Below are 17,673 nucleotides of genomic sequence, written 5' to 3' on the forward strand. Positions count from 1 at the left end.
ACATGAGACCATGTTTTTGCCCTAATTAACAACATTAGATCCAGGGATGGACAGAAACTTTAAGGGGAAGATTTACAATTACTGGCGCATCCCTGAAAATTAGCAGGGATGTGTCAGTAATTGTGCGTCGCAGCTCCGCCACCAATGATGCGCCGCATTTACAATGCGGCGCACCATGGGGCCAAAACGGCACAGATGCGTCACGCATCTGTGCCGTAAAAGCGGCGCATTGCTGGAGTTGCGTCGCAAACGCGACACAGCTCCAGCAATGGTCTGGGGGGCCTATTCTTTCAATGCTGCCTCAAGCCTTACGCCTGCTTCAAGCAGGCGCAAGATTTTGACGCAGCATCGGCCTAAAAGTGACTGAGTGTAGATTTCACTCAGCCACTTTTAGGAGGCGTTCCTGCGCAGTAAGGACCCCCTGCGCAGGAACGCATCCTAATGGCGCAGAGCATTACAACGTGACGCATCTCCCAGATGCGTCACGTTGTTAATACCCAGCACCATGACGCATCTTTTGCGCCGCCGCTGCGTCACAAAAGTGACGCAATGGTGGCGAAAAAGAGGCGCAAGGGGCTTGTAAATCTGCCCCATAGTCATTTTGGTAATGTGTTATTTAGATACATAGCTTACTACTGACCAATTTGCAAGTGTCACTATTACCCCAATGTAATCACCCGATAATCCATTCCTCCACTTCAAAGGAAGTGAGCCAGTAAGGATCTGACCTTGTGACTGGTGGGTGACAATAGACTTCATCAAAGAGCATGCTGATCCATCCTGCCCCCTTTCCAAACAGTCCATGAGTAAAAGATTGTGTACTCTCGCAGAGTTTCAACATTACAGTCGAATGTCATGAATCAACAAGATTTTCCTTCCCCAAATATTCAGCTCTGTTAACATGCCACTTCAGTATTTTTTTCTCTGTTAGAAAAGCTCCTTAACTCCCAAAGTTATGATAAGGCATGGGAAAAATGTAAAATATCCTGGCGTAATTAGTGTCATTTCGGGATTTCCTTGTGCTTTTGTGAAATACCCGAAATTACACGACTATGCCACTTCACATAATTACTGCTATTCGCAGTAAAAATTGAACATGAATGCGCCATTTGTGGTAAAAAATTTCCATGAATTCACAGGAACAACAGAGCGTGAGCGGCCTTGTTTCACTGTGCTTTTTTTTGCACATTTTTAGCACATTTTTGCATCAAACATTTCTCATAACTATGCAAATGTAAATTACGCAAGGATCGCACATTGCTAGTTCTGATCTTCTTGAGCTAAACACGTGCACTTTAACACATATTATTGAGTGACCATTGGGGGATCCACAACCAGCACCCGTGACTACAAGCAGGACCCAGTGTTAGCCACATATACCAGGCGGGACCCGCAGCTTCTGTTACCTCTCTCCCTCCGCTGCAGCACCTTCACCACCTTCGTTGCTGCCGCCGAGTGGGGGAGAGCGAGGGGGCCTCTGAACTTCAAATCCCAAGAGCCCCTGCGACCGGACGTTGCACAACAGGAGATTGCGACAGGTGGCGCATTTAAATTGCGCACTAATCCCGGTGGAACGGGGATCCACAACCAGCATCCGTGACTACAAGCAGGACCCAGTGTTAACCACATATACCAGGCGGGACCCGCAGCTTCTGTTACCGCTCTCCCTCCGCTGCAGCACCTTCACCACCTTCGTTGCTGCCGCCGAGTGGGGGAGAGCGAGGGGGCCTCTGAACTTCAAATCCCAAGAGCCCCTGCGACCCGAAGTCGCACAACAGGAGATTGCGACAGGCGGCGCATTTAAATCGCGCACTAATCTTGGTGGAGCGGGGATCCACAACCAGCACCCGTGACTACAAGCAGGACCTAGTGTTAGCCACATATACCAGGCGGGACCCGCAGCTTCTGTCACCGCTCTCCCTCCGCTGCAGCACCTTCACCACCATCGTTGCTGCCGCCGAGTGGTGGAGAATGAGGGGGCCTCTGAACTTCAAATCCCAAGTGCCCCTGTGACCGGAAGTTGCACAACAGGAGATTGCGACAGGCGGCGTAATTAAATCGCGCACTAATCCAGGTGGAGCGGGGATCCACAACCAGCACCTGTGACTACAAGCAGGACCCAGTGTTAGCCACATATACCAGGCGGGACCCGCAGCTTCTGTTACCGCTCTCCCTCAGCTGCAGCACCTTCACCACCTTCGTTGCTGCCGCCGAGTGGGGGAGAGCAAGGGGGCCTCTGAACTTCAAATCCCAAGAGCCCCTCCGACCGGAAGTCGCACAACAGGAGATTGCGACAGGCGGCGCATTTAAATCGCGCACTTATCCTCGCGTCGCGGGACGCGAGCGGGACGTCCGGCGAAGCCCGGGCAAAGGGCGGACCCTCTATGGCCCTCCAAGGCCGGATAAGGCTGGGCTGGGCCACTCCACTAATCTCAGGATTGAGGCTACAAGACCCGGCACTTACAAAGGTACTGTCTCCCAATCCCTATACTCTGTTTTCTCCTTTCAATACTCACTTTGTGACTTTGGCAGTGACCGCTATTGCTTAGGGGGATGCCAGTCAACAGCCAAAGAGGTATAGACTGTCCAAGTATGAGGAAAGGGGCCAAGACGAGCAGGATGCCCACTTTAAGGTCCAATACAAGGCAGAAAGCTGATACACCACAGCCATTACCATCTCTAACTGCAATTGAGAAGATGCTGCAGCAAACTATAGGGGCAGTGGCATCCGCTATTGTTAATACCGAAAGACGGCTTTCAGTAGCACCAACAAAAGCGATCCAGGACTCAGAGGATGGCCCCGTGGTGGTAATACCAAACGAACCAGACACTAGCTTTTCTCTAACCTCCTCATTCGTAGAGTTACCGTGCGCACAGGCAGTTATAAATACACCTAGAGACCCACAGACACATCATCTAGATGTGTCCCCCTCCCCTAATCTAGAAAAGTCGAACCCAGGCAACTCCACTATGAGAAGGGGGAAAGATACCCACGGAAACAAGCCCAAAAAAAAGGGGGGGGGGGTCCACCATAAAATTAATCACAACTTGGTGACACCAATAGCAAACACCGCACCTGGCATTCTCTGTTGGATTGCTAACATGGTAGCAGATCTCAAGGCTGGTTTGGAAGAGTCTATCATTACCCACATCAAACCTCTGATATCAAAAATTGATAGACTCACTTCACTAATAAATAGTAGAGGGACTGGATCAGCTAAGCCAGTGGCCATCCCAGCCCTACAGGCCCAGACAACGGGAAGATCAAATACATTAACTACCACACATATTGGTAAGGCAGCACAAGATACTAATCCACCGAAACAAAAGAATAGCGCAGTACCTCAAGAAATTATCACCCCTAAGCCAACAGTTGCCCCACAATCTTGCCCCAGTGCTAACACTTTTTAGTCACAAGTAAGTCAAGGACAAGGAAAGAACAGTCTGATCGTATGCAAAGACACTACAGGCACTACCCAGGAGAAGAATACCAACCCAGCAAAGAATAGCCTCCCCAAAAAAACAGAAGTGAAAAAAGGCCCAATACGCTTCCACACAATTAATTTACCACCGTAGGCACTACCTTATGTAGTAGTTTTAACAGGGGTTCCTCCGCTCAAGGAAGGCAAAAAATAAAATAACAGAGAGTTAAAAAATAAATGCATACAATGGCTAAGAATAAATAGACCCTTACCGCCTCACATTTCCGGGGAAATACTCTCTGTGAGAAGAGGGGAATGGATAGGGAAGGGAATAAAAACCATAGCTGGAGACATTATAGCTATAAATTTTAGGGACACCTCAGCAGTGAACCATATTTGTAACGTCCCAATGCATGGTTCAACCTCCAACATCTACCCATTACACCTATCATATTTTTATCCCTCAGTACCACTGAGACCAATATATATAAACAGGGCCCAGATGAGTAGAGCCCCACATTTTGGGCTGCAAAACAGGCGGGAACAGTGGCAAGCACCGTGGCAGGCTCTCTCCTTATACGATCCAGCCATTGCAATGCACGCACATTGGAACAAGTTCTGTGCACTGGATGAGGTGGATTGACTTGCCCAGGATCAAACAAGTCCATCTCAACCCGTTAGTGGTCCCTCAGAGAAAGGACACCTACAATCAGGGAGTACCACACTTACTATAGTAGTAGAGACTAGTAGCAATAGGGGTCTCTCCTCAAATTCTTTAGCAATTGAATGGGTAGACATAAAGGGGAAAGAAAAACAGGCAGAGCCAAATGAAGGTAAAATTCAGACCATAACTGATAGCCCAACAATACCGGGGAAGGCTAGGGGACTCAGTACACTAGGGGAGGGCGCAAACAGGCCTGGCAATCAGGATGGATTGAGAGTTATATCTTGGAATATAGCTGGGGTGACGGCCAAATTTAAATGTAAGGAATGGAGGGACTACATGAATAGATTTCAAATTATTTGTCTCCAGGAGACCTGGGCAGTCGAGCCTGGCCAATACATACTGGATGGGTTTAAATGTTTCGAGGTCCCAGCTGTAAGGGCGGCATCAGGGAGAGCAATTGGTGGATTGCTTATTTATGTGGATCTCCGCATACAAGGGGCATGGTCCAATTTAAAATGGGAATCAGTGAATATCCAGGCGATAGGCTTCCGCAATAAGGGGCTAAACATTATGGTGATAAATTGGTACAATGCCATTGGAACAAACACCAGTGCCAATACCATCAAAGAACTGGATGGTCATCTACAGGCACAGCTAGTATCCAACAATTCTGTCAGGAACCCATATGTCATCCTTGCAGGAGACTTCAATTGTCATCTGTGCGAGAGATTAAGACCAATTAACAAAGAATGGTCAAGATGCACAGTAGCAAGCGGTCCACATTTTGTCCATTCTGTAGAAGGGCTGGAAATAGATAACCTTATTAACAAGCACAATCTGACACATGTAATGGACCTAATAAAGGTAGATAGTGCTGGGGAACCCAATCCAACATTTAAAGGTAGAGGTTGTCATTCCTACATAGATTTCATCATGGTCTCCCCTACACTCAGAAAATGGATTGGCCACTTCAATATTGAACTCAGCCCCTTCAGCGACCACAATCCCTTGGTTGTGGACTTAAAATGCCTTAACTTTGAAAAATCAGAGGGCAGATCTGGCACCATAGAAAAGGCTACAGACCAAGGGAGGAGATTAAGGTGGGCCAAGATAAACGGAGATGAATTCTACCGCAACCTTGTAATCAAAGGCCAAAAACAAAATAAATGTTTGCCTCGATGAAAGCAGGGTAGGAGAAAGTGTGGTCAGGGCATTTGAAGAAATAGCCTGCCTTGTGGACGGACTATTAAAGTCAGCAAAAGGACCAAAAACAACCCAGACCCCAATGATGGTTTGACCACGACTGCACTAAGGCACTTAAAGATCTAAAAAAATGCCTCAGCCAGAGACCAAGGGATAATTCCAAAATAGCTTGTTGTAGATCTCATTACAAAAAAACCTGAAATCTTGCAAACTAACTCTGCAAACCCAGGTATGGGAGGATCTAAGGGAGGCGGCAGTGAGGGGGGACATGGCTGCATTTTGGAAAGTCATCAATGATCCATGTTTTAGAGACTCAAGCGGGCCACAGGTGGTGAATACAATACTACCCAAACAATGGTATACCCATTACCAAAGCCTCTATAGTCACACGGGAGCGCCACAGCAGGAGGAGGGAGTAAGTCCATCAGTACCCGTTAGCTTAGACTTCTCCCTGACAGAAGTGAAACTTGCAATCTCAGGGCTATCAAAAAACAAAGCGCCAGGCCCTGACGGTATACCACCAGACCTCTACTTGAGTAACACCGATCTGTGGGCCCCCATTCTCACGAGGGTCTTGAATGAGGCAGTAGTGGCAGGACTGCCTCGTTCCTGGTCCACGGCAACCATCGTGCCTATTTACAAAAAGGGGAATCGGGATGACCCACAATGTTACCGTCCCATATCGTTAATCGACGTGACGGCCAAGGTCCTGGGGCGTGTCATCCTAAGCCGCATACAATCTTGGGCAGAGGACAATGACATACTATATGACACGCAATACGGTTTCAGAGAAGGGAGATCAACAACAGACCAATGTCTAAATTCATACCTTCTGACGGCGAAGTACACCATTGCTAGCAAAGGGGTCATCCACATGAGATTCATGGACCTCTCGGCGGCCTTTGATCGCGTCAATATACAAAAACTATGGGCCTTGATGACAAATCCAGGGGTGGATCAAGGGCTAGTTGACACACTAAAATCCCTACTTGGGAGACCACTGCCTCAGTGAGATACACGCAAGAAGGAATGAAGACAGAGCCATTCTCCTGCACCAGCGGGGTGCGCCAGGGCTGTATACTAGCCCCATTCCTATTCTCACTATACATCAACAATCTGGACAAAGAGCTAGTGAAGTTGGGCGTGGACTCCCCCCAAATAGGTCAGCGCCCGGTGCCAGTCCTCTTATATGCGGATGACGCCGTGTTGTTGGCCCACACCTCACTGGGACTCCAAAAACGGATTCATGGCTTTGTCAACTTCATGAACTCGCTTGATCTTGCAGCAAACTTGGAAAAATCGTACGTAATGTCAATAGGCACAAGCACCAAAAGGGACTTTATACACAGGATAGGATCCCACAGGTTGGGAAGGGTGAAGTCCTTTTACTACCTAGGAGTCCTTTTTGACGAGAAATTGGAATTCAAAGGTCTCATTGAAAAACATGCAGCTAAACTGGTGGCATCAACGAGTGCCATAATGGCATACGGGAGGAGACTTGGCAGATGGTCGCCGGAGCAGATACTTAATCTGTATCGATCAATTGTTTGTTCCAAAGTATCCTACAGTGCTGAAGTATGGGGTTTTAAGATCATCCAGGTGTGCCAGATCCAAAAAGAGGAAAATAAGTTCTTCAAAAGGTTATTAAAGGTTCCCCAGAGCACCCCCTCTTATATCACACACAATGAACTGGGGGAATCATACATAGAAGATAGAATAATGATTAGACCACTCCTGGCTTGGATCAAAATTTGGATCAACCCAGAGGCTAATTTTAGCCGACAAATTATTAACACCTTGGCGCTAGGTGTTTTCCCCTCCTGTGCTGCAGGCCCCCACTTTCCCATTGTTCATGACGAGCTCAGCTCGTCATCAGCACAGTTCAACCGTGCATCATGACGAGCTGAGCTCGTCATCAGCATCGAAAGGGTTAAAGACTGCATGAGCCGGGACAGAGGGGGATAGATCCTGTGGTTAAAGTATGTAAAAGACTCTTTGGAATCAATTGGCTGCAAGAATTCCTTTTTGGACCCTGAGTCCATGACTAACCAGAATAGGACTCAGGTTAAAAAACTTTTTTCTGACTGGACGTCCTCGAAAAGGGCCCTTAAGGAAAAGGGGAAATTGTCTGTCACAGCGCATTGCCTGCTGAAAAAATCATGCAGAATGGAACCATACCTGGCAGTGATGCATAATGCGCAGGAAAGATTTTACATGACTCGCTTCAGACTAAATCTCCTACACCACCTACTCGCCGTCCCCTCGGCTTTTACAAGATCAGTGGAGTTGAAGGGTACCTGCGGCTGCAACACTAGTTCTCCGCAGGATACCCTTCATTTTGTTTTATTGTGCCCCTTTTATTCAGTCCCCAGGCATAAGATTTTAGTAGGGATTCTGAAGAAAAAGAAGCTGGGACAGGCGAAATCAGCTTTACTTTTTTTGCAAGACGCTCCAGATCCTCACACCCTGTTATGTATAATAAGCTTAATCAAGATGGCAATGAGACTAAGAAACACACGAGAAGCAGTGGATCTTAATAACCTATAAACCTAGCCCCAGACTCTAGTAAACCCTATTAACGAATGTGTCGCCCCATTTTAGGATATTTTACCTCCTTTTTAAATTGTCTTTTTTAAATAATGTTTTTAAAGAATGTATGTTTATCTTTTATGCTCTTTTATGGTATCTTTTGAAGTGCCGAATAAAGGTATTTGATTTGATTTGATTTGAGTGATCTTTTGTTTCTATTGCTCACCAATTCTTCTACAAAATAATAAGCTACCTGTGGCTCTGAAATCTATGTATTTATGAAGGATGAAGCCAAGTTTGTTTCTGTTTGTTGGAAACCTTCCTCACTGCATACTTATATATGCCTCATTATGCATACGTAAATTCACGGCAAATGTTTGTATTGTAAACAGTCTGTTTTACTATGCAGTCAGTCAGTGCTTGGTTGATTTTTGCCTGGCGTTCTTATGCATTTCTTCTGTGCTTTGCTCTACAACACGGTTTGGGGGATTTCACGCTATATTAGAATTTTTCATTTTTTTATTTGATCAGTTAATTTATATAAACTGTTCACTAATAGATGTCAATTTAGCAAGGTGCCTGATGTAGTGGAAGCAACATCACGCACTCTTGCCCAATGACATCACCAGGGTTGACCTAGACTTCCTTAGACACCTATTCGCTGCAGAGGGTCCATGGGAAGAGCAAAGAGTGGACAGTACATAAAGTAATCCCGATTCCTAGAGCCCTGCTACTTTCTGTTTCTGTTCTCCATAAGGACAAGCAAGAAGTGTCTGCAGCGACCCCTAGCTACCTCTAATTGATATGCTCCTGCTCAAATATGCTGGTCCAGGTGCCTCCTTGACCTGCTGAGTCCTTCACACTAAGGGAGCACATATCACATAATTCTGTGCCTTGTGAGAAATAGAAAGAACACAGAGTTTATGTTGAACATGTTGAAACTGTCTTTTTTTCATTCCATTTTCAGAATGAATACACGTACATGATGGGCGCCTGCATAATCGTCTTCCGCTTCTTTTCGATTTGTGGAAAGCATGTAAGTACAGGACATTCAATGTGTGAAAGAAATCTAAACACAATATAATTTGTATGGATTAGGGACCGGAGTGACTGGGGAGCACATTCATGAATGACTGTGACAATTATATAAACATCTGTAAAATTAAATAATTTGCTAAACAATTACTAGCTATATGTGAATGACAAGAAAAGCCCTACATATACATCACAAAGTAATGTCTTTGTGCAAGTGAAAAAAAGGTGTATGTTTCATGACAAAAGCATGTTTAGCGCTACACAATATAAAGAATTATCTGTGGCTTTTTTTGCAGGAAGAGGTTCCAAGTGACACCATAGGCAACAAGAGAGAGTTCTATTTTGCTACTGTGTCATTAGGAGCCGTAAATAACCCACTTTTTTCTATGGCTACAGTTTTATGTTGTGTATGCCCCCTAATGAGCCCTGAGCTGTAACCTGATTGGATGCATTAGCTATGCAGAGGGAGACGATTCATGAGTGGCGTGCATAGTAAGGCCCACCTTGTTCTGCTTCATCTGCAACACATACATAATGAAAATTAATACCTGGTATCCAAATCCCATTCTCACTCTGGCTTCTCTTTCCCAGTGGCGGCCTGCCTAAGGCGTGGCACTGTGGAGCGGGGTGGAGGTAGTAAACAAGGACATACGATGGAACGGAGGAACGTAATAATTACTTTCCTCCATTCCGTTGTATGTCCGAGTTTACTACCCCCCACAGTGCCCCTCCCCCGCCCACCGCCCCGCAGCACGCCCTTAGCGAGCCGCCACTGCTCTTTCCTCCTTTCATATTGGAATGAAAAAGGAATGCCAGGCATTCTTAAGCCTTCCCTATTACCCTCAGTTTTGGAAAAACCTAAAAGCTTACACACCATACTGGCTCCCATACATCCATCTGGCTGTTTCCCTGACCTATTTCATCTAAGTTTTTTATAAAATAATATCTAACCTTCTGCCATACGCTTCCTTCTCTAACAGCAGCCGCAGTAAAGAAAACATGCTGGGCTTACTGCCCCCACCTCCAGCAGAACCCTCTCTTCCAGCCTGAAGGCAATATTCCAGAGCAGCCACTTGTCCACACTCCAAAAGACCCAGAGGCTGCAGATCTGCTCTGACACACAGTCAACAGAGACACAGCAGCTCATGGCACCTGAATGCCACCCAGATTCGCCAACCTCACTCTGGACGGTGGGGACCGAAGACTGACGAGGGAAAATGTGGGAGATGCTGGACAATCGTCTGCTATTTGCCCCCCTATCTCCCAAGGACTCTGGCGGTCTCTTGGAGGCAGCTGTTCAGTGTCCATTGAAAAACTGTCATCAGAACTTGATCTAAGGGCAATGATAAAACCCGTTTTCACTATTCATATGCCAGATAGGTGTATAATCAATACAGTTGATGATGGCTTCCATAGGAAACCATACACAACTAATTGATAGCACTCCTCAAAATATCAATACAGAGGGAAACCTGCAGTCAAGCTTCTAGTGCCCCTGAAACATGAGCACACCAACACTGTTGGTAGCTCATTAAAGCCTCTATCACTTGCCTTACTCTTCCACCCACTCAAGCTACTGAGCTGTTGGTGGAGTTTAGGAAAATTCTCTCACATTTTCCCTGGTGTCAAGAGCATTTTCCCATTATTGGTTAGACCAACAGATTTCAATTCGAAGAATTCAATTTTTGCTTGTAAAACACAGTAGGAAACCTATTCTTCACATACCTCTCAGAATCAAGTGGCTAGTTGCTGAACAGGGAGGGATTCCTTTTGGTTCAAGTCAAGATGACCGAAGGTCCTTCCAGATTCCTTTCTTCCCCTTACCTTGGCGAAAAATGGCCACTATATTTCAATTGGTTCCCACAGTCTGTGGTGGTGGGAGAAGGGACATTTTTTTTCTAAAAGTAACGGCCTTTGATCCCCTACATTTTTCTACATTCAAATTGATAACTATTCTGCTGGTAATGATTTACCTGATTAAGGTTCAGAAGGTACCAGTGAATACGCTCTGGTGAGCTTATTGGAAAAGTCGCATGACTTTGACGTTCTCCTTCTTTTGATCCCAGGACTCTTCTGCCCTCTCTCCTGACTGGAATATACATGAGCTATTTTGTTAGGACTGCTAAGCTTTGTGATTGGAGAATGTCGATTCTCCAATTAACATGAAGAGAGAATCTTGATTTCATTAAAGACATACGGAGGCTAACATTATGCAAATACTTTTATTTGCTGCCCAACATGCAGCCCTTTAAAGAATATTACTACATCACAATAAAATAGAACGTTAACACATGACAACCAGGATGAACAGGCTCCTATCTTCCTCGTGGGCTGCGATGACACAGGAGTACAGTGAAGATTTCATCGAAACAATTATTCCTTAAGATTGTTATCTGAGAAGGAACAAAAAAATATCATATAGTGAAAGAGGTAAAAAACATGTTTTCAGATATAACAAGAAAACATTTGACATTAATCAACCCAAACCTCTCAGGGAGAGGAGGGTGGGATAATGTTAGCCTCCGTATGTCTTTAATGAAATCAAGATTCTCTCTTCATGTTAATTGGAGAATCGACATTTCATTACAAGACCGGAGGCTACCATTATGCATGTTTAAAGCCATGCAAAGCTGCACCGCTAACATGTTCTATTGGTCTCAAGTAGAACTTCGAGAAGGTACTTGCATTAGACCAATCTGCAGCTTTAAGTATTTCGGGCAGAGAACCTCCAGCCCAAAAGACTTTGCTAGCCATTGCACCTCTAGAAGAGTGAGCACCAAACCTAGATAGATCTACACCTGCTTCATGCATAATCAGGCGTATCCACCTTGCTAAGGTTGCTGATGATACTGGCCTAAAAGGTCTAACAAAAGATAAAAGAAGTTGATTACATCCAGGAGGTCTAGAAACTGAAATCTTATTTTCATAACACTTCATGCAATTAACAACACATAATTTTTCACATTCATGAAAGAAGGGATAGAAGATAGATTCTGACATCGTTTTTGTTCTTTTCCAAATATCGAAATGAACACCTTCAGAAGAATAAAATCTGTAGGAAAGATCAAGAGCTTTAATATCAGACACCCTCCTGAAGGATATTAAACACAATAGGGTTGCTAATTTCATTGAAATTCTCTTAAGAGAAAGTAACTGATTAACAGGCCAGGACATGAAAAGGTTAAAAATCAGATTAACATCCCAAAGAGATTCATAGTGAGCTCTAGGAGGTCTCCTAAGTCTAATGCCCTTCATGACCCTTTTGATTAATGGATTACTACCGATAGCAAGGTTATTAATCAAACAATGACCTGAAGAGATAGCTGACCTGTAACAATTGATGGTTCTAAAAGAAAGACCTGACTCAAAAAGATGAGCGAGGTAATTAGCTACATATTGTAAAGGACATTGAACGGGATCCAGATCCCTTTCAAGGCACCAACCAGACCATTTGTTCCATATTCCTCTGTATCTCTTTCTGGTCCCAGGGGCCCATGATTCTTCCAGTAAGCTTTTAGCTTCTACCGAAAGTTCAGAATATCTCCCTGAATCCCTGATATCCTCCAAACAAGAAGGTTCATTTTCCCCTCCAAGACTAAAGGATGTTCTTCTCCGTCTGGGCCTTGTAGAAGACCCGGACAACAAGGGATTAACCATGGGAAGTCTATCGCCAGTTCCATTACACTGGGGAACCATACTTGGGATTTCCAAAAAGGAGTCACCAGAATTATATTGCATGATTCGAGTCTCACTTTCCACAACAATCTCTGAATCATTGAGAAGGGAGGGAAGGCGTAACAGCCCTTCGTCCCTTCCCAAGGTTGGAGAAAGGCATCTACTCCTGACGCGTTCGGGTCTGGCCTCCAGCTGAAGTATTTCTGAACTTGGTTCGTCAAACGGCTGGCAAATAAATCTAACAGGATTGGGCCCCAAACTTCTTGAATTAGATGAAAGAATCTGGGATTCAGCATCCAATCGCTGGAATCGTGAAGGAAACATGAATTCCAGTCTGCTCTCAGATTCAAGGAACCGGGAATGAAATCTGCTCTGAGGGTGATTTTGTGCTCCCAACAGAAATACCAAATTTTCTTTGCGATATCCGAGAGATTTTTGGATTTCGCGCCACCCAAACGATTTATGTAAGAGACGGCTGAAAAATTGTCCAAACGGATTAAAGTATTGGAGTTCTTCAGAAGTTCTTTGAAACTCATAAGGGCATTTAAAGCTGCCAACATTTCTAAAGAGTTTATGTGGAGGGATTGTTCTGAAAAAGACCATCTCCCACCGGTTTCTAAGTTGTTCAGACGAGCACCCCAACCACGGTTGCTCGCGTCTGATTCTAGGGTAAAATCTGGTACATTTCCAAATATAGCTTTTCCATTCCAAGCTTGGAGGTTGTTTAACCACCAACGCAGGTCTTCCCGAGCATCCTCCGAAAGGGGAAGGGAATCTTCGTACCAGAGACCCTTCCTCAAGCCTTGAGCTTTCAATCTCTGCAAGCCCCTGTAATGAAGTGGGCCCGGAGAAATTGCTTGTATAGAAGACGAAAGGAGACCCAAAACCCTCGCTAGGTCTTTCAGGCGGATAATATCTTTTGAAAGAACATAGGAGACGTGTTTCCTGATCTTGGTAACCTTCTGATGGGGAAGGATCAGGTTGGATAGAATAGTATTGACTTTGAAACCCAAGAATTCTATTTCTTGAGTTGGGGTTAAAATAGATTTTTCCAGATTTATGATAAAACCCAAGTCTCGAAGGAGGGTCATAGTGATATCTAAATGTTTTAAAATTTCTATCTTGTCCTGAGACATGATGAGGATATCGTCTAAATAAATTATAAGACAAATCCCCCTTTCCCTTAGGTAACTGACCACCGGACGAAGAACCTTGGTGAAGCACCAAGGGGCTGAAGATAAACCGAAGGGAAGACATTGGAACTGGTAGAGAGTACCTTTCCAGGTAAATCGGAGATTTTTGCGAGAATCCTCGTGCATGGGAATAGTGAAGTAGGCATCTTTCAGATCCAATTTCACTAGCCAGTCTTTGGTCTGAAGGATGTCCCTCAAAAGATGGATACCCTCCATCTTGAAGTGTCTGTAGATTAGAAAATTGTTCAGATTTTTTAGATTTATAACAGGTCGCCAACCCTTGTCTTTCTTTTTGACTAGAAAGATAGAACTCAGAAAACTTTTCGTTAACTCTGAAAGTGGAATTTTTATAATAGCCCCTTTCTCTAACATTTGGGAGATCTCTGTCTCTATTAATTTCGAATTTTCCTCGTCTAAAATGAGTTCTCTGGGAGCTCTTTCTTGAAGGGGTTCTTCCCAGAATTCTATTTTGAATCCCACAACAGTTTCCAAAACCCATGGATCTTGTGTAACTCGAAGCCAATTCTTTTCGAAATGTCTCAATCTTCCTGCTACCTTTAAGGGGATAGAAAGGGTTGTGCTTACCGTAGTTTCCTTGATTGGAAGATCGAGATCTGCCACGGGATCTTGAGCCCCTTCCTCTTTGTGGATAGAAATTTGAGTTTCCACGGAAGCTTCTATAGGGCCGATAGCCTCTGTTGTCTTGATAAAACTGGGACCGGAATGAGGAGCGGCTGGCAGATTGTCCCCTTCTGTCAACCCTTCCAAAAAGTGATCGAGTGCCAAAGACTCTACGCATATTTGACTGTGCCCTACTAAAGGCATTGAAAGTGGAGACATACTTCCCAAGTGTTTTAACGAAGTCATCTCCGAATAGGAGGCCTTTGGTGTTGGATCTTCACTAGCCGAGAGGTCAGCTAGTTTCGGGTTCATTCTTAGGAGAACAGCCTTTCTACGTTCAGAGATTAGGTTTGCGTTAGCATTGCCAATAAGGCAAATAGCACGTTGTGACCATCCTCGAAGTACTTCAAGGTCTATAGGTGAATCATTCGCTTTAGCTTCCTCAGTGATATCCAGAATTTTAGAGAGTGGACCTATTACGTCAAGAAGTTTATCTTGTGCTTGTTTGAGGCACCTTTCGATTCCTTTCCTGGGATCCCTACCTGATTTGAACAGGAAGGTTATTAGTTCAGGATCAAGGTTAGGAGTATTACAAATCTTGTCCTCTGAAGAGGGACGAGGGCATTCATTCCTCAAAAGGTTGTGAGTATTGATATCAAGGGGTTTTCTGACCCATTGTGATAGGTATTTACCAACGTGATCCATAGGCCACCATTCTGTGCTACGGGGGTGACGGATTGTAGTGGGATTAAACATCTCCCCACCAAATGGGTCTTTGACTGAGGTGGAAGTAGAAGGAGTTTGTAGATCTTCATCAATATCCTCAAATGAATCTTGAGGGTCAAAAATAAATTCGTCAAAATTATCATAGTCTGTTGGCTGAGTTTCAAAATAATCATCAAAATCATTTGTCCCGTAGAGGGTACCGCCTTCTATTGTGCCGCTAGGGACACCTCTTCTCCCTGCCTCGAGTAATCGAGGTCTATCTATTGTGCTACAAGGAACACCAATAAATTTTGTGGCGCAAGGGCCACCAGTCTCGTGTGTATTGTTGGTTTCAATACAATAATTTTTCTTTTGGAGTTTTTTTTCCCTTTTTCTGCCCTGCAGAAGTTGAAGGAGATTCCCCATCCGAGAGCGAGAAGTAATTCTCTTCTGTAGGTGAAACTCTCTTCCTTTTTGCGAGAGCAGCGTCAACAGCTTCCTTGATAGAGGATCTAAATTCCTCTCTAAGGAGGTCTTTAATATTTTCAAGTAAAGGTTCCTTAGGGGAAACATTTGAAACATTGATGCTGTCATCCATAATAATAATACTAGAAAGGGAATATTTCAGGCAGAATGGGTGTTAAATAAACCTTTCAAGGGTTAATTAAATGGGGAAATATCCTTTGTTGAGGATTTAATAAAAGGTATTCCTACGAGGGTGAATTCACTTATCTCAAAGAAAGTATTCTGCCGATTCTGCTGGGGCCAGTAGGTGGCGATCTTTGTTTAGTTTGGTTTCGTCTATTAATATTATTATCATAAGTTGCGCTTTCGAAATAACTCAGATTCCAGTTCGTGAGCCTCGTCCTCTCCGTCTCCGTTACGCTCCTGAAAGGAAGGTAACCATGGAGAACAGGAGCGTCACTAACGACACTGGGTCGCGCATAGAGGCGCGAGCGTGTCTCTCATTTGCTAACGCGTCTCCCAGCGGGGCGCGTGAGGCTCTTCAACGTAGGATTGCTCTCTGTCATCGCGTCTCCGCGTCTCCCAGCTAGTTGCTAGGGGACGCGTGAGGCTTCGAGGAAAACAAAGGATGTTTCGTAAGGGTAGAGCTTTCCTCGCGTCTCTACGTTACTAAGAGACGCGGGAAGTCAAAATATATATATCTGCGATTCTGTTTCTTTGCTCAAAACCTCTATTTTCCCCTTTTTTTTTTTTTTTTTTTTTAAACAAGGAGTGCGTGTTAAATCATTAGGGTTTTGTTAAATTTCAGACAAACATTTTTTATTTGCAGAGAAGCAATCTGATACTTACCATGAAATATTAACATAGTTACCAGGGACTACAAATTTAAATCGATTAAGAAAAGGAAGACAGAGGTGATGAAGGCTAATCCCGACCATAAATTGGACTGGGAAATATTAGAATGAACATGTTTAAAACGACATTATTACCTACTCTTTAGACAACTGAAGAAATAATAAGTTAACTAGATAATCAATACTAGCAGGTATTATATAATTATTCAACTAATATTCAAGTAAAATACATTAAGACATCTATAATTAAGTCAAGATGGCATGCTAGAGAAGTTGTACTTATCTGTGTCAGAGCAGCGAACAAAAGAGGAAGATAGGAGCCTGTTCATCCTGGTTGTCATGTGTTAACGTTCTATTATATTGTGATGTAGTAATATTCTTTAAAGGGCTGCATGTTGGGCAGCAAATAAAAGTATTTGCATAATGGTAGCCTCCGGTCTTGTAATGAAATCTCAGGAGATCATAGGCCTTGTGGGGAAATTTTTAATTCTATCAAAGAATACCACCAGTGCTTAATTTGTAAAGCTATAAGTGCCAGGATCCAAGGTATTCTTCTGCCGTTGGCACCACCTACAACTCTTGCTACTTCTGCCGAATGGCAGGACCAGCATTACCTACTAAGGGTCACCCTTAATGAAGTATGATACTCTAGACTATTGCAGGTCACCCCAAGCTGTAGGGATGTTCAAGAAGTGCAACTTTTATAATTTTTTTAGCACATCGATTTGCTAAACACTTGTGTTACGCACAAAAAAAGGAGGCAGAGAGCATCACCAGGTGGTGTACTCTCATAAACAAGTGTCGGAGTTTAAAAACAAGGGCCAGTGCCGAGCACCCGAAAACACTAGGACAATTTAAGCACTGTCAAATACTATGTATGGTGAGATGATTAAAAATCAGAACCTTTTGTATATCAAACATTACATGCATAATCTCTTTTTTTCAGGTTACACTGAAAATGCTTCTCCTGACAGTCGTTGTAAGCATGTATAAGAGTTTCTTCATCATTGTGGGCATGTTTCTGCTGTTGCTTTGTTATGCATTTGCTGGAGTTGTCCTATTCGGCACCGTAAAGTACGGAGAAAACATCAATAGGTAAGCGCTTTATTTCTTTTTTTTGGTTTCACAAACAAAAAATATAGCACTTCCGGAAAAAATTCCTTTTTATCGGTCTTGTGTGCTATGTTCCAGATGTGTGAATTCATTATATACTATTAATACTAGCCATTTAGAAAGCACACAACATTGTTGGTCTAACACACGTAAAATGTGTAATGCATAATGTTCCCTTTTTCATACTATTG

The 17,673-nt window shown here is 43.9% G+C and overlaps 1 protein-coding gene across 1 annotated transcript in view; it reads left to right on the plus strand.

Moving 5' to 3' along the window:
• The window catches only part of NALCN (sodium leak channel, non-selective), a 2,672,759-nt gene that overhangs the window by 2,568,830 nt on the left and 86,256 nt on the right, over nucleotides 1–17,673 (plus strand). The window contains exons 34-35 of the mRNA XM_086934370.1: nucleotides 8,789–8,857; nucleotides 17,316–17,464. Coding sequence (XP_086790496.1) covers nucleotides 8,789–8,857; nucleotides 17,316–17,464 — 218 coding nt within the window. The remainder of the gene's footprint in view (nucleotides 1–8,788; nucleotides 8,858–17,315; nucleotides 17,465–17,673) is intronic.

This window comes from Lissotriton vulgaris, chromosome 8, assembly GCF_964263255.1.
Source record: "Lissotriton vulgaris chromosome 8, aLisVul1.2, whole genome shotgun sequence".
Lineage (NCBI taxonomy): Eukaryota > Metazoa > Chordata > Amphibia > Caudata > Salamandridae > Lissotriton > Lissotriton vulgaris.